General features: G+C 51.4%; 1 protein-coding gene across 4 annotated transcripts; it reads left to right on the top strand.

The window, feature by feature from the left end:
* Nucleotides 1-89: 89 nt before the first annotated feature.
* On the top strand, nt 90-16,662 carry PPP1R13L (protein phosphatase 1 regulatory subunit 13 like). Of its 4 annotated transcripts, none has more exons than XM_063112365.1 (14): nt 90-337; nt 1,464-1,749; nt 6,182-6,258; nt 6,363-6,505; nt 6,918-7,422; nt 7,523-7,621; nt 7,699-7,790; nt 8,034-8,502; nt 9,815-10,275; nt 12,826-12,957; nt 13,048-13,181; nt 13,287-13,453; nt 15,051-15,250; nt 16,089-16,662. In XM_063112365.1, exons 3-14 carry the CDS (start codon nt 6,204-6,206, stop codon nt 16,125-16,127), a joined length of 2,496 nt encoding a protein of 831 aa, XP_062968435.1. In that variant the 5' UTR covers nt 90-337; nt 1,464-1,749; nt 6,182-6,203; the 3' UTR covers nt 16,128-16,662. The 4 variants fall into 4 exon arrangements, with proteins under 4 accessions (XP_062968435.1, XP_062968437.1, XP_062968436.1 ...); XM_063112367.1 differs by lacking the exon at nt 90-337 and having other exon boundaries at nt 1,406-1,576; nt 1,659-1,749; XM_063112366.1 differs by lacking the exon at nt 90-337 and having other exon boundaries at nt 1,406-1,749.
* Nucleotides 16,663-22,906: the final 6,244 nt, after the last annotated feature.

A 22,906-nucleotide genomic window follows, 5' to 3' on the forward strand; every position in this document is an offset into this window, starting at 1 on the left:
CAAGGGGTGGGGCCTAATCCGGGAGCGCCCAAGTGGTAAGAGATCGCGGGGGAGCGTCTCTCGGCGCCTGACCGCTCAATGGACAGAACTGAGGGAAATTTCCATTTGTTCAGAGCGGACAATCGTGGAAAGGATTTTTTCCCGAAAACCTGCTTCCAAAAGCAGCTGGTTCGCTATTTTGCGGAAGTCAGAGCCTCACCAGGTCCCGGCGGATCTCCTCCACAGTCTCTTAGATAAAATTTGTTCCAACACCGCCTTAAAGGGGCAGCCACACTGGTAGGAACTAACTCTTAAAGAGACAGGAAGATCGGCTGGTCTGAAATTCCTACAGAGACGGGTAAGAATCTTGGTTGGCAAGGCTGTGCTTTCAGTGTTACAATCCCTTCTGGGGAGGCGCAGATACCTCGGAAGTTCAGAACTTGAGCGAGAGAACTGGGAAAATGGAAAAATGGAGGTAATCCTTCCCGAGGGCGTGAAATATTGGCCAAGGGTGGAGCTTCTGGACTCGGAGGGAAGCGGGAAACACGGGGGGAGGAGCCTGTGGAGTCGGGGGCGGAGCCTGGGACCCGGGAGCAAGACACGCGTGGGGTGGTGCGGGATAAGGGGCGGGGCTTGTGGATCAAATGGGATTTGTAGATGCCTTCGAGGATTTTGTCTCGTGCGTGGGAAACATTCCCGGTGGCTTTGAGGAAGGGAGAGGGAGTAGGAGTCCTGATCGTCGACTCCTCCCTGCCCCGGGGCGCGTGTAAACAGCAGCACGTGGACGCGGATTTGGGGGACCCGTCCACGCCTCTTCCCACCCGAACAGCACCGCATGGGGCGGCGGGCGGAGCCACGGGACGGAGGCTAGACAGGGCGACCCGACTGCATTCCTGGCCGGTGTGTCAGCGTCGCTTCCCGCCCCCTCTGCTGAGATTTCGGATCCTACTCCAGAATTGAGGCGCTCCTCTCCTCCCCAGGAAAAAGCGGCTTTTCAGAACGGACGGAGAGTCAAGGGGAAGGGGGAAAGTTCCCTCTGTCCGAGATCTAAAGTTTCCCGCGCGTGGGCGTTAGAGACACTGAGGCGCCGCCCCTGCAGGCTCCGGGACTACAATTCCCAGAGGACCCTAAGAGGGGAGGTGCCTGGCTTCAGTCGCGGGTGATGCTGGGGATTGTAGTCCAGCCTCCAACTGTGCTCTGTTGCTGGTAGATTCTGTGAAAATCCAACTCGCCCTTTTTACCGACTGATAGATTGAGGCTCAGAGACCCGATGAGATACTGATTTAGCGCGACTGTCATCTCGCCTTAGGGGCGGGTCGTGTGAGTTTCCCCCAGCCTCCAATCTTCTATACCTTAGGTGGTCCAAATCTTCACTCAGGAGGGGGAAACTGAGCCTGGAGGGCTGGGGCAAGGACTCAGGAGTCCGCCTCCTGCAGCCGCAGCGAGGTAGGAGTCTCGCTGTTTTCCTGTATCTTCCTGGCCAGGTCACTCTCGGCTTCTCGGCCTCGCCCTTCCTGTCTGTGAAATGGACTCCGGGTGAATCCAAATAGGAACGCCTCAGTCTGCGTCCTGCTCCTCCAGGACTACAAGTCCCAAGGTGCTCGAGGCGACCTCGGCTGCCCCCGCTTCGGGACCCGCCCCCCCTCCAGCCCGAGTCACGTCGTCCAACCTGTTCCCAGCGCCTGCCCCGCCCCATCCTCCGTTCCCCGCAACCAGAGCCCGAGCTGGAGCCGGAGGAAGCCCCCAGGTGCCGGGATCTGCCCTGGATCCGTGAGTTCCACCCTCCTGGGGTCCAGCGGCCCTGGAGGAGCCCGACACCCGCGTCCCTGGGAGAACTGGGAGGGGACTCGAACGCTGGGTCCTAGGGCGTAATTTGGGGTGGGCAAACGCCTGGGTCTTTGGAAGGAGAGAACTCGGATGCCTGACTACTGGACGGAAGGAAAGGGGGTTCAGATGCCTGAGTTCTTAGAATGTAGGGCTTGGGCCGCTTGGTCTCGGGGAGACGTTGGAGCTGGGATTCCTGAGTCTCTCGAGTTGGGGCTCTCGGAAGCCTGAGTCCTTGGGTAGTATTAGGGTCTCAGATCTCTGAATCTTGGGCAGAAATGGGAGGCTCGGACTGCTGAGGTTCTGGGATGGGTGGTCACCCCCTGCCTCCTTCCAGCTGTCTTCTCGACAGAGGTCGAGGAGGTCTCTGAGCAGAATTAAGGGTGGGGCGGCGATAGTGGAAACTTGATCCTTGAAACGGAGAGGGAGAAGTACCCGGGGTCCCTCCTGTGGCTGTGTCTTGGTGTTTCCCCCACTTTCCAGCTCTGGGGTGGGGGCAGGGGTGTGTGAGAAAACCGGGGCAGCCCTCCAACCTCCTCTGTGTGGCTGAGCGAACCCCAACATGTCATTAACCCGGGCGTCAGACCTGCCTAACCAGAGGGACGTCTGCCCCAGGGCGCCCCCTGGCGGAGGCGGTGGGGTAGCCTCCTATTACCCCGTGGGGGTGGGAAATATCTGGGGTTTGCAGAGGTCGTTCTAGAACCCAGGGCAGAATTCTAGAACGCGGGGCTGGATTTTGGGAGGCTTGCATGGCCGGGAGCTTACGTATTACACAAAGAAAGGGGTAAACTAAGTCTTAGAGATCACACAGGCAGCGGTGTTGGGGGTCAGGATTTGACCTTCGCCTTCCTCTGCAGCTCTTTGAGGACAGGATTCCATCCACTCCCACCAAGTTTTCTGACTAACCTTCTCCCTCCCTGGGCTCCTTGAGGTGAAAAATGTCACTTCCACTCCCATCTGTCTGACCTGTGGTATTGTGGGAGATAAGCAAGGGATAGAGTCTAATTCTGGAGGTGTCTGTCTGTCCTTGAGGCTGGGGGAGGGCAGGGCCAGGCACCTCCCTCTGTCTATCCCTCCCTTCTCTCCACCCCCATGCATCATGTGGGGGGATTAAAAAGGGAATAGAGGAAGTAGGGAGATCTGATGAGAGAAGGGTGTTTCCTAATGTCTGAGCTTGAAGGGCATTTGGTGATAGCCTGAAATGAAATTAAAAATAATAACCATAACTGCCAAGACAGCTCGCCACGTGCCAGGCTCAGGGCTGGCAGGTAGACAACATGGTTCCCATTGTCTAAAGGAGTCTCGGGCTACTGCCCAAAGGTCTTATTTCAAATGAGGCTTGCTGACCCCAGGGAAGGACTCTTCCCTACTAGTGGGGAAACTGAGGCTGGATACCAGACACCGCCTACACCCTAGGCTTTTGCCAGCTTCTGTCTGGAATCTTCCACTGTTCTCCTTGCCCCTGTCCCTAAGTTACTGGGGATGATCACGGGCCAGAACTCAGGAATGTACAGGGGGAATTAGGTCTCTGGGATCTAAGGGCTCAGAAGTTGAGACCCTGGTTGTCAAAACTCAGGGCTTTTAAAATCTCAAGGCTGGCTGGTTAGCTCACTTGGGAGAGCATGATGCTGGTAACACCAAGGTCAAGAGTTCAGATCCCCTTACCAGCCAGCCACCAAAAAGGAAAAAAAGAAGAAAGAAAAAAAGAGAAGAGAATTAGAATCTCATAAAGAATTGAAAATGCCCTTTTGGCGGGGAAATTACTTGGGTCTTGAGCCCTCACTCTGTGCCAGACCTTGTGTTATCTTAACAGCCAAAGAAGGCTGGTAATTAAGAATCCTGTATATGTTAACTTTATTTTGTGCACGGCACTCTTCTAAACACTGTACATAAATTATGTCACTCAGTCCTCACAATCCCTTTGAGGTGAAGGTATTGATTCCCCCATTACACACATGAGGAAACTGAGGCACAGAAAAGCTAAATAACTAACCCAAGGTAGAGGCTTAGAGAGGGGAAAGCCCTAGTCCATTCCACAGTCGTCCACAGAGGGAGAAACCAAGTCCCAGAGAGGGTGGGGCCTCCTGCAGCATCAGTCTGTCCCAACAGAGCTGTAGGATTCTAACCTGGGTGTTCCCAACCCTGTCTGGCGCTCTGCCCCGGTTCCTACTGAAGATGACTCCTCCAGGAAGCCCACAGAATCCTTAACCCCAAAGAACCTGGCTGGGGTGCACAGGAGGCCAGGGAAAGAAAGCTAGGGAGGAGCCGAGAGAGGAGCCTAGGGGCGGGTACTTGGAGGTGGACGGGAGCGGGAGCTGGAGTTGGAGGGAAGCAGGGGGTGGGGGAGAAGACCCGGGGGTGGAGGGAAGGGGCAGAGGCTTGGGAACAGAGACGCGGCCGCGCCACCTCTACGCCCTGCCCTCGCGCCCCGCCCAGCCCCATTCCCCTGCCGCGGAAGGTGCGGCACCTGCCCGGGCCCGCCGCGCATTCCCGGGGCCTGAGCTCAGGCGCTGTCCGCCCGCCGGGCCGGGGTCGAGCCATGACCTGGGGCGCCCCCTAGTGGTCCAAGACACCCCCACCTCCTGCGCCAGTCTCGGGACAGCTCCACACCCAGGGTTGGCATTTCCTTAGAGCCAGAGGATGTCAGCATGGAATCTGAGAATCTTAGAAATTTGGAAATCATGAAATCCCCAAAAGAACCGCTCACTGACGGAACGCTGGGACTGAAGGCTGCATAGAATTGTTCATTTTTATGTTTTAACAGACATTTGTAAAGTGTTTCCTCTGTATCTCTGAGATTCTAAAAGCCCCAAGTTTTGATTCTTTAGTCTCTACTTTCTGACGCTTCAATTCTCAGAGCTCTGAATTCCTCCTGTACCTTCTGACCAGGTGGATCTTCACAATAGTTCTATGAGGTGAATTTATCCTCATTTTACAGATCAGAAAACTGAGGCACTCTGGTCAAGTTTGGACGGTGGTGATGCCAGATTTGAACCCTCAAAATCGGTCTCCTTACTTGTGCTTTTACCTGTTCCAATATATCATCCATCTAGACCTCCAAGACAGTGAAATCCTGGATAGACAGAATGGAATTCTGGGATGGCCAAATTGGAGAATTCCAGAATGTTCCAAAGATAGACTCTTGCTCAGAACTTTCCAATAGACTCTCATGCCGAGGGGTTTAGGCTCTGTAGAACTTTAATTACAGTCTCAAGGTCCTTACAGTTTCAGAATCTAGGCCTCTTTGAGATTGAAGGGCCTCTCAGAATAGCTGGTTTGCCTCCTCCTTTCACTGTTGGGGAAACTGAGGCTCAGGGAGTGGAAGAGACTCATCACCCAAAGTCACACATTCCCAGTACACCCAAATGAGCCACTAGACCCAACAGGTTCTGTTACTGTGGCTCCCAGACAGAGGCCCGTATCAGCATGCCCCAGTCTGCCCTGCTGCCCACGCCTGTACCACCAAAGCTAAGCAGTCGGTGCAGCAGGGTGGTGGCACAGCTGGTGGGTGTGTCAGCTACCGTGGGGATGGGGATAGTGCTGGCCTGACCGGTTCCTGGAGGCCTGGTTCCCTCCCTCTGGGCTGGTGACCACAGCTGCCCCTCCACCCCTGGCCACCTCCCTGTTTCTCCTGCTAACAATGGGTCAGTGTGAGCCAGGCCTCCTCTGGATGGGGCTCTGGAGAGAGGAAGCTGAGTGGTCACTGACTTCTGGGACCCCTGCAGTCTAGTAAAGACGACCCAGAATAACAAGTTAGATCCAGGCATAAAATCTAGTACTATCCACTTCTTGCAGGGTGACCTTGAACAAATGTTTCTGAGCCGTACTTTCTTGCCTGCTGGGGTAGTTTTGACCATCGAATGAGGTACTGAGTGCAAAGCACTTGGCACAGTTCAATTAATGGTTGTTTTTATTACATTATATCCCCCCAAATAGGCACAGGTTCTGGTACACTATAGGCAGCACAACTATTTTTTAAAATATCGCTAGCATCCCGCACTGTCTCCTGATCCTTAGTAGGCATTTAGTAATTGATAGTTATTGTTTCATCTGATATTCGCTGGCACATAGTAGATGATCAACAGATAATTGTTGAGGGAATGATTCAAGTCTTATTAGGTCTGACGTAAAGAGATGGATAAGGAGCCACGTAAAGAGAGTGAATTGTCCAGAGCCTTCCAGAACAGGTTTGGACTTCTATGTGGTGTACGTACTGGGCTTTGAAGGAGTTGGCATTTCCCAGCTGGGGAAGTGGAAGGGCAAAGCGCTTCTAGTGAAGGAGAGAGAGATAAGGCGCTGTCCTGCTCCTCGCCGCCCCGTGTTCCCTGAGGGCGGGGCCTGAGGGGGCGGGGTCTGAGACGGCTCCCCCACCACGCAGGCGCCCCGTTTCGGCCGGCACCATGGACAGCGAGGCATTCCAGAGCGCGCGGGACCTTCTGGACCTGAATTTCCAGTGTGAGCTGGGGTAGGGGGTAAGGCTTGCGGGGGCGGGGCCGTCGGGGGCAGAGGCAGGCCCCTGCCAAGAGGCCCGGTCTTGACTGCCACTCCCGCCCAAGCAGCGCTGGCCATGAAGCACATGGACCTGAAGCAGATGGAGCTGGATACCGCGGCGGCCAAGGTGGACGAACTGACCAAGCAGCTGGAGTCTCTGTGGTCAGACTCGCCGGCGCCTCCTGGCCCGCAAGCTGGGGCCCCCCCCAGGGTGAGCCTGGTTCCCACCCTGACCCCCAAAACCAGCATTTCTCTATATCCCAGGCCAGAGGCCTGGATTTCAGGCAGGACTGCCTCATACGGTTGTGCAGGTTGTGAGCTATTCAAGAGCACGTGAAAGAGGGGACCAGTGGAGGGGCACGTCTAACAGGACCCCCGGAGGGAAAGAATCCTTTTCCTAAGTCGCACAGAGGCAAAGGTGACATACAGTGCTGAGCTAGTTTCAGTCCTGATTCAGGGTTCTGTTTCCCCAGAACCCCCTGACTTGGGCTTTCTGTGCCTGAATTTCCAGCCCTGGTCCAACTCGTCTGGGTTGACCTTCCATGACCTCTTTTGACCGTCCCCCCCATGAGCCCCTCCACTAATGTCTCCTTTGACCCCTCAACGTCCTGGCCTCCCCACAGCTGTCTCGGTATAGTGCCAGCCCCATCCCCGAGCCCTCTGGGAGCCGAGGGGCCCCCCGGAAGGCGACTACCGACAACGCAGACGCCTCGTTCGGACGCTCCGAGAGTGCCCCAACCCTGCTGTCCTACAGCCCGCTGTCCGCCAAGGGCCGGCCGTCGTCGCCACGCACCCCGCTCTATCTGCAGCCAGACGCCTACGGCAGCCTGGACCGCGCGCCCTCGCCCCGGCCCCGCCCCTTCGATGGCTCGGGCAGTCCCCTCGGCCGTGCGCCCTCCCCGCGGCCCGGCCCGCTCCGCCAGCAGGGTCCCCCCACGCCCTTCGACTTCCTAGGCCGCGCGGGCTCCCCCCGCGGCAGCCCCCTGGCCGAGGGGCCGCAGGCCTTCTTCCCCGAGCGCGGGCCCTCGCCACGGCCCCCTGCAGCCGGCTACGACTCACCCGCTGCCTTTGGAAGCCCCCTGCTGGGCGCGGGCGGCAGCGCCTTCGCTCCACCTATGCGCGCGCAAGGTGAATGAGCCGGAGTAAAGTGGGGCCCGGAAGGCGGCGGGAGGCGCGTGGGGCCCGGATCCAGCCTCCTCCCACATTCTCACTTGCGACCTCTCCCCAGACGACCTGACACTGCGCCGGCGGCCCCCCAAAGCCTGGAACGAGTCTGACCTGGACGTGGCGTATGAGAAGAAGCCTTCGCAGACAGCGAGCTATGAACGTGAGTGATGGAGGCCAGGGTAGTGGGGGACCGGGAGAAGAGGCGACCCCCGGATCCTAATGATTCCCGCCTCGCAGGCCTGGATGTCTTTGCACGGCCCGCCTCGCCGGGCCTACAGCTGTTGCCCTGGAGAGAGAGCAGCCTGGATGCGCTAGGGGCCACTGGCAAGGTGAGGGTGGCTGGGCAAGGTCGGGGAGCGGGGTCAGGGCCAGTCTACCCCTCTTGGCTGCGCCCCCAGTCTCCGTGCCCTTCCCTGCACTTTTACCCTGGATTTCTACCCCTCACTGACCTTCTTTCCTCAGCTTCCCTCACCTTCTCTCCCTTCTTGCTTTTTTCCCTTATCTCCTTTTTTCCTTCCCTCATTCACTGAGCCCCTTCTCTTCTCCCTCCTTCCCTTCTCTCTCTCTACCAGGACAACCTCACCAGCGCCACCCTGCCGCGCAATTACAAGGTCTCCCCTCTGGCCAATGACAGGCGTTCTGATGTGGGCAGCTATCGCCGCTCACTGGGCTCCGGAGGGCCATCAGGCACTTTGCCCCGCAGCTGGCAGCCTGTCAGCCGCATCCCCATGCCTCCTTCCAGCCCCCAGCCCCGCAGTGCCCCACGCCAGCGCCCCATCCCCCTCAGCATGATATTCAAGCTGCAGAATGCCTTCTGGGAGCATGGGGCCAGCAGGGCCATGTTCCCTGGATCCCCCATCTTCAACCGAGCACCCCCGCCTAAGCTGCCTCCCCAGTCCCAGCCACCTCCCCGGCCCCAGCCCCAAACCCAGCCCCAGCTACCCCCACAGCCCCAGCCCCAGCCCCAGCCTCAGCCCCAGCCCCAAACCCCTACCCTAGCCTCTCAGCCTCCCCAACAGACATGGCCCCTTATGAACGAAGGTGAGTCAGCAGTGGGGGCTCCAGAGGGCTGGGTGCAGGGAGGATAAAAGGCTGGGGACCAGACCAGCTGCAGGAGCCATCACAGCCAAATACTTCTTTTCAGACACTCCCTACAGAGGGCTAGGCCAGATGAGCTTGAAAATTTGCTCAGAAAAAAAAAAAAAGAAAATTTGCTCAGGAGCCAGGGATAGTACAGTGGTTAATCACAGGCCCTGGAGCTAGACTGCCTGGTTCCACACTGTGTGATCTCAGACAAGTCACTTAACCCCTCTGGGCCTCAATTTCTTTGAGTGTAAAAGGTGAATAATGATAGAACCTATCTAATTGAGATATGGTATTAAATCCTTATGAAGTCTTTTTTTTTTTTTTTTGTCGTTTTTTTTTTTTTTCGTGACCGGCACTCAGCCAGTGAGTGCACTGGTCAGTCCTATATAGGATCCGAACCCGCGGCGGGAGCGTCGCTGCGCTCCCAGCGCAGCACTCTACCAAGTGCGCCACGGGCTCGGCCCCTTATGAAGTCTTTAAAATGAGGCCTGATGAAATAGTAAGCCCTCAATAGGTATCATATTGGTTATAATAATTATTAATATTTTTTGGTGCGAGATCAGTGGAGTTAAGTAGAGTGGGCTTGAGCCTCTCTCCGCCACTGACTTGCTGTGTGACTCAGGATAAACTTAACCTGTCTGAGCCTCTGTTTCCCCATCTGTGAAGAGAGATTAATAATAGCTACCTTATAGGATAGTGATGGAGATTCAATGACATAATGTATAGGCAGTGATTATTATTATTTCCACCTATTAGAAGCCCTGCTAGAGGGAAATAAGACAGAAAGAAGAGATCATTAAACTCCAGGATTCTACTTTCAGGAGTTTTCTGCCTGAGATGTTAGGAGGGGAAACTATTAGGATCTTAGGAAGTCAAATCTATCATGGTTGGTAGGAGTACAGTCTGGAGTCAGAAGTGAGTTCAGATCCCAACTGTGTGGCTTTGCACAGCTGAATTGACCTCTTTGAGACTCATATTCCCTTTTCGTAATATGGAGATGATAGCCTATCTACCTCACAAGGTAGTGGTGAGAATTCAATAAAGCAGACGTAAAGTGCCAGGCACAAGCTACATGTTCAAAAATGGGAGTTGTCATAATTGTATACTATTCACAGCCCAGGAAAAGTATAGACTAGAGAGGGCAAGGAACGCCTTGAGGTCGCATAGCAAATCAGGTGCTGGCTGCAGGTCTTGGAAGCTGTGGGGAGAGAGAATTGGAGGAGTCTCCTGGGGACCTGTCCTCTGACGGGGCTCTTGTTCCTATTAGGCTTCCCCAAAACCCCAGTCGAGCTGGAGCCTGAGCCAGAGCTAGAGGTGCTGCTGACACCAGTGTTGGAGGCTGGTGATGCGGATGAAGGCAGTGTAACTCGGCCCCTCAGCCCCACAAGGCTGCAGCCAGCATTGCCACCTGAGGCACAGTCAGTGCCTGAGCTGGAGGAGGTGGCACGGGTGCTGGCGGAGATTCCTCGGCCCCTCAAACGCAGGGGGTCCATGGAGCAAAGCCCTGCCGTGGCCCTGCCCCCCACCCACAAGAAGCAGTACCAGCAGATTATCAGCCGCCTCTTTCATCGTCACGGTGGGCCAGGGTCTGGGGGACCTGAGCCAGAGCTGTCCTCCATCACTGAGGGATCTGAGGCCAGGGCAGGACCCCCTGCTCCCGCCCCACCAGCTCCCATATCACCCCCAGCCCCACTCCAGAGCAGCCCACCAGAGCAGCTGCAGAGCATGGTAAGTAATACAGGAGGGAACTGGGGTCTGCTGCTAACATATGGGTCTAGTTGCTGTAAAGAGCCCCCAAAATACAGTGGCTTAAATGAGATGGAAGTTTACTTCTCTTTTGAGTGACAGTCTGGGAGTAAGCATTCCAGGGTCGGTAGGCAGCTCAATGGAGTTAGGACCCAGGCTCTGTCTACCTGGGGCTTCACCATCCATTGGAGGTTAGCTTGCCTTCATAGTCTAAGATGGCTCTCACCAAGCCTGCTTTCCAACCAGTAAGGGAGAAGGAAGAGAAAGTGCCCCTTTTCTTTTGTGGCAGAATCTGGAGGTTACACACATGATCCTGCCCCATCCCAACTGGCAGGAACCCAGCTGCACGGGAGACTGGGAAATGTAGACTTTAGGTGTAGCTGTGTTCAGATGAAAGGAAGAGAGTATATGGAGAGGTATCCAGGTGTCTTGTCACGTGGTGGCTTTGTCTGCTCCTGTCTAATAACTCGTGCCTGCTTCCCATCCTGGGCATTCCTTCAGGAATCTCATTTCCTCTGGAAATGACTGAGTCTTAGCACAGAGTAGGTTTATTCTGGGACCTAGAAAGCCTGCCTCTCTCTCTTCCTGGAGACCAGTCTCTTGTGTTTGCTTTTCCTGGGGATCTGCTCTCTCACAGAGTGAGTCTATTGTCACCGAGGCTGTGGGTTTCATAACAAAGTACACCAGCTGTAAAGCTAGGCTTGCCTGTGTTCAAATCCTGGCTCCATACCACTTATCAGCTGTACAACCTTGGGCAGGACACTCAGCTTCTCTGGGCCTGTTTCCTCATCTGTAAAGTGGGGGTGAGAACAACAGTACCTACCTCATCTGGTTGCCGTGAGGATTAAATATATTAATATAGTGCTTAGAGTACTGCCTAGCACATATTGTTAACTACTATTATTGTTATCATTTAACCAGGGATGGTCTCCTGCTGATCTTGGTCCAGTCCCTGCATCTTGGCTGGGGGCAGGACTATAGTTACATGGAACAGATCTGAACACTCGGTGTGGGTAGACAAAAGGAGAATAACAGTTCCCAGAGAAGTGGGGGCCAGGTAGACACCCCAAAATGCCTGTTCCTCAGTCCTCCTGAGGGTAGTGCCAAGGAATGTTGCAGCTCAGGATCTTGAAATCAAGAGGAGAAGAATGACAACATTTTGAAATGGCAGAGTTGTCCCATTGTAGAATCACAAAGTCCTGGCCACAGAGAAACTTGAAAAATCATAGAATTCAAGAATTAAATCCTGGTATCACAATCTCATAATAATAAAATTTTAGAATCCTAGAGCACTGAAGGTTTGAAGAGTAGGGCCTTAGAATTATAGTTACGGGCCGGCCCGTGACTCACTCGGGAGAGTGCGGTGCTGATAACACCAAGGCCGTGGGTTCGGATCCTATATAGGGATGGCCAGTTCGCTCACTGGCTGAGCATGGTGCTGACAACACCAAGTCAAAGGTTAAGATCCCCTTACCAGTCATTTAAAAAAAAAAAAAAAAGAATTATAAAGTTAGTATCATGGTCTCTAATTAGTCGTTCTTGAAGTCGCCTAAGCTGAATATTCAAGACTCTCATAATTTGAATTATAAAATCACTGATCAGTGCACTAATATGTTATAGTGCAGAATTATATTTTAAATTAATACCTTCCACTGTAAAGAAATACACCAACACCATGGAAAACTTGGGGGAAATAGATAAAAATAGAATAAAGAGGATAAAATCACAGCACTCATAGAGAACTATAACTAACATTTTAAGTATTTCCTTCCAGTCTTTTGGAATGAAATTCTAGCTGTAAAATATTAAAGTTCTCAATCATAGAATCCGGAGATTGCAAACTCCTGGGCCCTCAGCAATTTGAAACAGCACAACTTAATGTTTCTGCAATCACAACATATTTAGAAATTTGAAGTAACTGAGCATTAGAGAACTTTGGATTCATTGGCTCTTGGGGCCTCTGAATTCCAGAATCTTGAAATCACTGAAATTCTGGAGACGGCAAAGGCTAGAATAACAAATGCTATGCAAACACACTCAGAATAAATGAATCTTGTAGGAGGAAAAATTTAAAAGCACAAGGAATAATATGATCATACATACTCAAATTGCAAGCATCTGGAGTTAACACCTGGTAACATGTCATGTGTGCTTCATAGCATTTAAAAATATATATATAAAAGAAATGAGACTGTGTGTGAACTGGCTTCCACAGTCATTGCCTTGAAGGCATAGAATTACTTTGCTACCAACTCCATGGCCTCCCAGCTTCCTTTCAGGTCTCAGGGCCCAGGATTCCCAAATCACAGGATTCCCTGACTTGTAAGGAACTGAGACCCTACGAGAACTGAGGCACTCCTGCCCCTCTGGACTGGAGCTCTGCACATCCCTGGGTGCGAATCCCAGCCACACCCCTGTGTAGATGGGTGACCGGCCACTGCCGCCCGGCCCTTGAACCTCTGTTTCTCCCTCTGGGTGATGGATATACTAACAATCCCTCCAAGTCTCTGAAAACCCCTCCCTGCCCACCAGGAGATGCGCTCTGTGCTGCGGAAGGCGGGCTCCCCGCGCAAGGCCCGCCGCGCGCGCCTCAACCCACTGGTTCTGCTGCTGGACGCTGCGCTGACCGGGGAGCTGGAGGTGGTGCAGCAGGCGGTGAAGGAGGTGAGGGCTGCTGAGCCAGAGGGGGGCGGGTGTGGGTAGTGCTGGAGGACAGCCGCGGGACTGAGGCTTCCCCTCCCCCGATCCACCCAGATGAACGACCCGAGCCAGCCCAACGAGGAGGGCATCACGGCCCTGCACAACGCCATCTGCGGTGCCAACTACCCCATAGTGGACTTCCTCATCGCCGCGGGCGCCAACGTCAACTCCCCCGACAGCCACGGCTGGTGAGCCCTGCCCCGCGCGGTGCGGGCGCCGGACTGGGACTGTGCTGCGGGCGGGGGCAGCCGCGGGCGGACTCGCAGCCTCTCACGCACCCCTCCCACGCCTAGGACACCGTTGCACTGTGCGGCGTCGTGCAACGACACGGCCATCTGCACCGCGCTAGTGCAGCATGGCGCCGCGATCTTCGCCACCACGCTCAGCGATGGCGCCACCGCCATTGAGAAGTGCGACCCCTACCGCGAGGGTTATGCTGACTGCGCCACCTACCTGGCAGGTGCGAGGCAGGGCTGAGGCTTCCGTGTGGGAGGTGTGGGCCACCCACAACTGATGCGTGCCCAGGCGCCAGGGGAAGATGGCAGACTGCCCCCTACAAAGGAGGGGAGGGCATTTGTGGCTGTAGCAAGCACATGGCAGGATCGCGTGGGGAGAGGGAGGTGGCATGGACCACCTGCGAGGGGGGGGACTGGGCATCCCACCTCGCAGGTGCAAGTAGGGTGGGGGGATTGTGTCACCTTGAAGGAGAGTGGTCGTGGAGACTGTGCTGCTCATCTGCTTTCTAACCTGTGGGGATGGGGAGTTGGACATTCGACCTATACCATCTGCCTGGCCCAGGGCTGGGCAGGTGGGCTCTGCCAGCTGTGGGAGAGACAGTACTGGATACACACAGGCCATCGCTCCTGGGAGGCGGCTTGGGGACTGTTCCACTTGTAGGGAGACATAAGGCCTTACCATCTCTCTCCTGGTGGCAGGCTGCATTACTTGGCTCCCCAATGTCGAACTGGTAGGCTGTACCATGGGTACTGTGCATAGGGACTCTACAGCACACTTGGAGAGGCAAGCTGTACCATCGGTTGGGTTAAGGACTTCACAGAGTTGGAGTAAGGCAGTTCCTAGAACCTGGGGATGAGACAGGTTTATGTATTTGAAAGGTAAGCCTAGTGGGGCTGCACGACAGTGGGCCGTGGCACCTAGGGCAGAAAGGAGGTGAGAGGCGTGGGGCTCTAATGCCCGCTTGAGGGGTCAGCACGGGCACACATGCACTGTACCACTCATGACACATGTAGACCCGACTGAAGAGGGAAAGGGCTGCAAACTTTGTGGAGGGGGTTTGGGCCATTACACCTTTGTCACAGGTAAGTGGAACCTGAGATGTGAGGATTGTACTGTTCTACCTGCCTCATACATGGAGAGTTTGTGAAGGTGAAGTAAAGATTGGACAACACACTTGGCAGGGAGGGGAGGAGAAACTAGAACACTTTTGGCTGAACCACTGAAGAGGGAGACCATAGCATATTATACCATCTGGAAAGCAGGCTAAATTATTGATGGAGTTTGTACCGCTTAAGGCGGGGCGGGGTTCCGGTGGCTCTACGGTCTGGAGAATTGCACCCTCTCGGAGGCTGTACCGCTGGTGGAAGAGGGGCAGTGCGGACTGTACCATCCAGAAAGGGGGAGATGAGAGCACTTAAAGGGGGTGGGGGCAGTAGGACTGTACCATTTGAGGAAGGGGTTGAATCTTTTAGGGGAAGTGTACCACTTAAGTCGGGGAAGCAAAAGACTATACCTGTAAGGGTGACACAGGGATTCAACAATGTTCAAGAGGGGAATGGGAGCCATTGACCCTGCCTCGGGGGTAGGTGATTCAGCTTGACTCACCCCAATGCCTTCGAATGTTAGAGATTGCAAGTCCTAACATGTGCCTCCAGCTCTGCCTCCCATCCTCAGACACTGGCACACACAACTTTTCAGGTGGCTTATCCCTCTGCTGGGGCAGGCCCCAAATCCCGGGGCCTGTCCCTGTCCTCGGCGTGGCCCATGTTCCTGGACACCTGGGGCCGGGCTCTCACTATCCCGGCCGTGGCATATTTCAGATGTGGAGCAGAGTATGGGGCTGATGTACAACGGGACAGTGTACGCTCTCTGGGACTACAGCGCCGAGTTCGGGGATGAGCTGTCCTTCCGCGAGGGCGAGTCGGTCACCGTGCTGCGGAGGGACGCTCCAGAGGAGACCGATTGGTGGTGGGCTGCACTGCACGGCCAGGAGGGCTACGTGCCCCGTAACTACTTCGGGGTGAGCCCAGAGGAGATACCATAGGGGCCTACAGGAAAAGGAAGGGTTGGGGAGAGGGACAGTCCATTATATGGGGGAGGGATTAGAAAAGTCATTACTGGTTGTGGGGAGGAGAGGAAAAATCCCATTATAGTAATGGGGTGGGGGTGGGGTAACGGAGAGTCCCTTACAGTTAGGGGAGTAGTAGAGGAAGAGCTCTGTGCAGGCTGGTAGTCACCAGTACTGCCTTACTGGTGATTTGATTGGTTCATGCTCAATCAAATATTTTTATCATCATCCCTGATTATATTGATGGAGAGGTCCAGGAAGATTTCATTTTAGCCAAAGGGAGCAATGAAGAAATTCCATTTCACTAAAATGGAATTGTGGGGGGGGAGTTAAAGAATTGTGTATTACAGTCATGGTGGTGAGAAAGCACTTATTACACTGCATTGGGCAGGGAGAGGAAGAATCCATTAGTAAAATTATCGTAGAACTGAGGAAGATTCTACTAGGGTTGGGGGAAGAGATCAAGAAGATTCCATTATATTCATGGGAGAGAACTTTGGGAGTGGGTGGAGGTGCGACCCAGCCAGACAGCCTCAGTGGTAGATGGGCATCTCCTTGAGCACAGTGCGGGAGACTCAAAGTGTTCCATTTCATCCATGGGGCTGCTGATTGGAAGGCTCCATCTGGTGCTTGGAGTGGGCAAGGATCTCGGGGGTTCTGGAGTGGTTTGAGAGATGCCGAGAGAATCCATTCGGAAGGGATGGGAGGATGGAGACAGTCCACATATTTGGGTGTGGGGTGAGGGGGCAGGAGCTCCTGGTGTCTGTCTGAAGATTCTGTTTCCCCTCAGCTCTTCCCCAGGGTGAAGCCACCCAGGAATAAAGTCTGAGAGGACAGAAGGACGTTTCTGGGGGAAACAGAAGCAAGCAGCCCTGCCTTCACTACAGACCTCCCCCCATATACTGCTACATGTACCTGCGCCCCTAGTGCTACAGGAGTGGCATGCTCACCAGGTTCTCTGCTCTCCTGGGAGCCCAGGGGAGAAGGATAACCTTGGCCTTAAGTTTAAGAACCTGCCTTAGCTGTGGGAGGTCCAGGTGAGACTGGGAATCATTGGGGAGAGGAGATCCTCCATTTGCCAAATCAGATTCTGTCCAAGTGCCTCCCACTACTGCCACACACACCCCACCCCCAGCAAGCCAACCTACCATCCCAGCTGAGCCTGGGAGAGGTGACCACCACTTGATTTCCCTGGGAATCACCTCTGACCCCATCTCTCCCAGCATCCTTGGGGGCCAGGTGAGGCACATTGGTCTGTACCCGGATCCCACTGCCCCGCCCCCCCCAAGTTAAGTGCCTTCACACAGTGCTGGTTTTATGTTTATAACAAAACGGGGAAGTTTTCTTTATAAATAAAGGTAGTTTGCACAGAAATTGACTTCCTTCTCTTCTGATTCTGTTCTGACTCAATAAATGCACAGGGTTGCTGTTGCTATTTTTGAGAAACGTGCCTTAAAGTAGCCCCTTTCTAAGGGATTCCCCTCATACAAGTCCAATCCTTCCTCTATTTCATGTTTTGGATTCTTCCTTTGTGTCTTTTGTTTTATAGTATATGTCTGATAATTCTTGCATCTGAAGTTTGGAGGCATCTAATCCTAGAGTGTGTTGTGTCTGCTGGTCCTTAGTCATGCTGGACTGTTTTCCTCATGTGTGTTGAAACTGGATTGTGAGATCATTTTCAACAGGACTTGATCTCCGGGAAATCCACATAACCTTGTGGAACGTGTGACCCTGCACAGTGATTTTCCTGTGCTTCTACCTCACTTTTGTCTTCTATTTCATAATCTTTCTGAATTTTTTTTTTTTTTTTTTTTTTTTTGTCTTTTTCGTGACGGGTACTCAGCCAGTGAGTGCACCGGCCATTCCTATATAGGATCCGAACCCGCGGCGGGAGCGTTGCTGCGCTCCCAGCGCTGCACTCTCCCGAGTGTGCCACGGGGCCGGCCCTTTCTGAATATTTTTGACAAGTCACAAGCACACACCTCTTTTGTGTATTTTTAAATGTATTCTCTTTTTTTGTTTTTACTTTTTTCCTGTTCTGTGTATTTTTTGACAAATCTGAAATCTACAGCATTGTCATTGTCTAGACCTGTAATGTCCAGTAAAATAGCCACCAGCCTCATGTGACTATTTAAATTTAAATTAATTAAAACTAGACAAAAATTTAAAATTCAGTCCCTCAGTCACACTAACCACATTTCAAATGCTCCATAGCCGCATGTGGCTAATGGTGACCATATTGTGCAGATAGAGAACATTTCTGTTATCCCAGAAAGTTCTATTGAATTGTGCCCATATAGTGCATTTGCATCATCCAGAATCTCCATTGTGCCCCTTTGTGCCAGTCAATACACACACACACACACACACACACACCCATAATGGGTAACTGCAGTTATCACCCTTGACTAGTTTTGGTGAATATACTTTAAAATGAAGCATGACTAAGATATTCATAATGAAAAAAGGCAGTTCATTGTGCCACTCCCCCACATTCCCCTATCCACTCTCCAGAAGCCACCTCTTCAACTGCTTTAGCCATTTCTTCTGGTAGTTTCTCCCATGTTCCTAAATAATATGCTGACATTGCTATTTCTTTTTCTTTTTTAAAAGATGACCGGTAAGGGGATCTTAACCCTTGATTTGGTGTTGTCAGCACCACACTCTCCCAAGTGAGCTAACTGGCCATCCCTATATAGGATCCGAACCCGTGGCCTTGGTGTTATCAGCACCACACTCTCCCAAGTGAGCCATGGGGCCGGCCCAACATTGTTATTTCTTGACTAATCAATTTTAGACATTCTCTACAGACTACCTAGTCCAGTAGTCAAGACTTTGGCTGTATTGTGCTGACTTCCCCATCCTTCTCCGTAACAAAATCACATCATAACCAATAGTTTTTATAATGTTGTCATTAAGTATTTTTTATTGCAGAGCCATGTAATGTACCAGAATTTTTTCTCAAACAAATTTTTTCTTAGAATTAATAATTATCTTTGTCACTTGTTTGATTTTATATGCACCTATACTTAATATTTTTCAGATGCTTGGATCTTCCATACTCCTAACAGTACATTCAAGGCTTTTTTCCCCCTCCTGAAGTCTTCTACTCTCTAGGCCTACTCTAAGCTATTTCGGGACTTTCCTGAGTTGGATCCCATTTCCTGAATCCCATGTTTTTTTCTTGGTTGACATCATCTAGTTGTTCCTTTAAAAGTGTGAAGAGGAGGGGCGGCCCGTGGCTCACTTGGGAGAGCCCGGTGCTGATAACACCAAGGCCACGGGTTCGGATCCCATATAGGGATGGCCCGTTGGCTCACTTGGGTGAGTGTGGTGCTGACAACACCAAGCCAAGGATTGAGATCCCCTTACCGGTCATCTTAAAAAAAAAAAAAAAAAAAGTGTGAAGAGGAGGTAAATATTTCTGAGTTCTTGCCCAACTAACTATGTCTTCATTCTGCTCTCTCATTTTATTACAGTTTGGCTGGCAAGACTGGATAACAAGGGATACCTGCCACCTTTCCCTCAGATTTTTTCCATTTTCCCTTTCCTTTGAACTTATGTTTGACTTGCTTTTTTCCTGGATGCTTTTGGGTTCTTTTCTCTTTCTCTGGTTCTGAAATTTCATGGTGATATGACTTACTGTGGTCTTTATGCTTTAATCATTCTGACCCTTGGTCTGTCCTTTCAATCTGCAGACTCCTGTCATTTTGTTCTGGGAAGGTTTCTTGTATATTTCTGTGTTAATTTCTTCCCCTTCAATTTCTTGTTTTCTTCTGCAATTCATGCTATTTGGATGTTGGTCCATCTGGTTTGGTCCTTCAATTTTTTAATCTTTTCACTACTGTTTTCCATATCTTTGATGATTTTCCTCTAATTTTTAAGAAATTTCTTTGACTTTGTCTTCCAATCTTTCTGTTAAATTTTTGCTTCACCTCTTATTTTTAATTCCCAAGAACTCTTTCTTGTTTGTTTATTATTCATTTTTCATAGCCTCCAGTTTGTTTTTGTTTTTATTTTGTTTTTTTTGGGGGGTGGCTGGCCAGTACAGGATCTAAACCCTTGACCTTGGTGTTATAACCACGTGCTATACCCAACCAAGCTAATCAGCCAGCCCTCCTTTTTTTTTTTTAGCAAGGAAATATCATCCAGTTCTTATTTTACAGATGTGAATCTTCCCTTATCTTGCTAGGTATATTGAAAAAGCATTTTAGTTATAGATGTGTTTGTGTTTGTTTTGTAGCTTTCTTCTTTTTCCTATGTTATACTTATTTCTTCTGGGTTTCTTTTATTTTATTTATGTGTATATGCTAGTCTAATCTCTTTTTCATGACAGAGATGTCTTTATTTTCTATTACTGCTGTAACAAATTACCATAAGTTTGATGGCTTAAATAACATAAGTTTATTATCTCATAATTTTAGAGAAGGTGGGCAGAAGTCTGAAATGGGTCTCACTGGGCTAAAGTCAATGTCAGGACTATGTTTCTTCTGGAGGCTGTAGGGGAAAATCCTTTTCCTTGCCTTTTCCTGTTTTTAGAGGCTGCCTACATTTCTCCCAACAGTCTGCTTGTGATCATTTACGTATTCTCTAAGATGATACAGGTTTTCTCTACCATGCTCCTCACTTCCTTCTGAGTCCTCTCTAGCAGAATTGATAACATCCATATTGCACCTAACAGTCTGTTCAAGGCAGTCTGTGCTTTTCCCATCATCTTCTCAACATTTTTCCAGCCTCTGCCCATGGCCCAATTCAAAATCTCCTTCCACATTTTAAGCATTTGTTATAGCAGCACCCACTTCCAATACCAAAATCTGTATTAGTTTCCCATTGCTGCTGTAACAAATTAGCACAAACATGGTGGTATAAACAATACAAATGTATTATTTTACAGTTCTGGAGGTCAGACATCTGAAGTGGGTCGCACTGATCTAAATCAAGGTGTCAGCAAGGCTGAGATCCTTCCTGGAGATTCTAGGGGAGAATACCCTTCCTTGCCTTATTTCTGGCTTCTAGAAGCTATGTGCATTCCTGGGCTTATGACCCCATTCCATCCTCAAAGCCAGGACTTCCATCATCCCACTTCCTGCTTCTGTCGTCACATCTCCTTCCCTGACTCTCCTGCCTCCCTCTCTCCCTTATAAGGACCCTTGTGATTCCACTAGGCCCACCTGGATAATCCAAGATCCTTAACTCTATAACATCTGTGAAGTACCTTTTGCCATGTTAGGTAATATATTCACAGGTGCTGGGGATAAGGACATGAACATCTTCAGGTTGGGGGGGCATTATTCTGCCTACCACAGAAGGCCTACATCACGATCTGGTGACCGCTGCTCAGCTATTTGCATGTACTTGGAAGGAAGTCCCTAGGAAGCATAATGCAAGCTCTATGGGCAGGGTAGGACTTGCTGACTCAGAGGTGTCCCTCTGTGCAAGTGGCCCATACGCTGGCTGCTCCACTGGGGGAACCCAAGTGCCAGGTCTAGAGGACATTTTGTGGGGTTCTTCAGTGTCTCCATTCTCCCACCTGGAGGTGGTATATGCCTGGCTGCTGGAGCTCTGGGAAGGCTGGCGGCTGGAGTGGAGCCCTCGGGATCCTGCCATCAGCAGGCTGACCTTCACTTCATCCTACATTTTAGTCTCTGTTAGTTTCCTAGGGCCTCCTTAACAGAGCACCACAAACTGGGTGGCTTAAAACACCAGAACTTTATTCTTTCATAGTTCTGGAATCTAGAAATCCAAAACCAAGGTGTCATCAGGGCCATGCTCCCTCTGGGTCCTCTAGTGAAAGATCCTTCCTTGCTTCTTCCAGCTTCTGGCAGCCCCAGGTGTTCCTTGGCTTGTGACTGCATCAATCCAATCTCTGCCTCTACTTCCCCTCATGTGTCTGTGTCTCTCCCGCTCTTATAAGGACACCAGTTGTTTTGGATTAAGAGCTTACCCTACTCCAGTATAACTTCATTTTAACTTGATAACATCTGCAAAGACCGTATTTCCAAACAAGGTCACATTCTCAGGTACCGGGAGTTAGGATTCCAACATATCTTTGGGTGGAGGGAGGGCAGTTCAGCCCATAACACAGGCTATACTTCACCCAGATCCCTGAGGCCAGAGCTCCTAGCACTCATTTCTGCTAGAGAATCATCCTGTGGTCTCCTGGGGAGTGAAGGGGGTGCAAGTTGGTTGCTTGGATATTGACCTCATTTCTGCGGCACCTGCTCCCTGCAAGTGTGTGTCTTCCTCTTCTCCTTCCTCAGCTAGCATGGTGTATTAGTCTGTTTGTGTTGATATAACAGAATACCTGCAACTGGGTGATTTATAAGGAAAATGAAATTTGTTGCTTACAGTTTCTGAGTCTAGGAAGTCCAAAGTCTATCTGGTGGTGGCAACAGTGACTCAGGGGTCTCACATTGCAAGATGGTGGATGCAGAGAGAGCAGAGAGAGAGAGACAGACAGACTCTCCTCTTCTTTTAAAGCCCTCAGAACCACGCCCCTGACCACCATTTTCAATCCATTCACTACTGCACAGTCCTACAATCCAATCACCTCTTCAAGGCTCCGCCTTTCTTTTTTTTTTTTAAAGATGACCAGTAAAGGGCCGAGCCCATGGCGCACTCGGTAGAGTGCTGCGCTGGGAGCGCGGCGACGCTCCCGCCGCGGGTTCGGATCCTATATAGGAATGACCAGTGCACTCACTGGCTGAGTGCCGGTCACGAAAAAACGACAAAAAAAAAAAAAAAAAAAAAAAGATGACCAGTAAGAGGATCTTAGCCCTTGACTTGGTGTTATCAGCACCACGCTCTCCCAAGTGAGCTGGCCCAAGGCTCCACCTTTCATTTACCATAATAGGATTTCTCACCTTCTTAACAGTCACAGTGGGGGCTAAGTTTCTAATACATAAAACTTGGGGGACACAATTCAAGCTTCAAGGAGTTTTGAGGGGACATAATTCAATCTACTACACATGGTCTTCCCCTCATCCTGCCTTCTATTTTCCAACAATGTGTTGAATGCTCTTTTCCACTGGTGTTTGCTCCCTCTTTCTCTTTTTCCAGGTAGATGCAGCCTTTCTTCATTCCTCTGCTGCCATGTTAGTGGCAAGGAAGGAGATAAATGTATGTGGTTGTCAACTTACCTTTTTCTTGGACATCTTTCTGAAATGCAGACCTGATCATGTCTCTGCTCTTCTGAGAACACATCCCTGGCTCCCCAGTGCCCTCAGGAGAAAATCTAAACTTTAGAAGGCTTCGTGTGCTCTGATGCCTGCCTGTTTCCCTGGCTGCAGCTCCCTGTCCAGCCCCTTGGCCTGAAGCCATGGCCACCCTGACCATACTGCTAAGCACCCCCTACTCTTGCTTTCATGTCTGTAGGTGACACAACTGCAGCCCAGGAGGCAGAAAATCTAGATTTACCACTGGGGGAACTCATGAAAGGTTCTCCACTCACTGAGCCTTTGTTTCTCTGTTTAAAGAAATGGATCATAGTGAGTATCTTATGGACTGTCAAGAGTATTCAGTCATTCATTCTTATTTGTTGAGGACCTACTGTGTGCCCGGCCCTGAACTGGGTGCTGGAGACAGAGCAGTGAACAAGGAGATGGAAGT

This window comes from Cynocephalus volans, chromosome 10, assembly GCF_027409185.1.
Source record: "Cynocephalus volans isolate mCynVol1 chromosome 10, mCynVol1.pri, whole genome shotgun sequence".
NCBI lineage: Eukaryota > Metazoa > Chordata > Mammalia > Dermoptera > Cynocephalidae > Cynocephalus > Cynocephalus volans.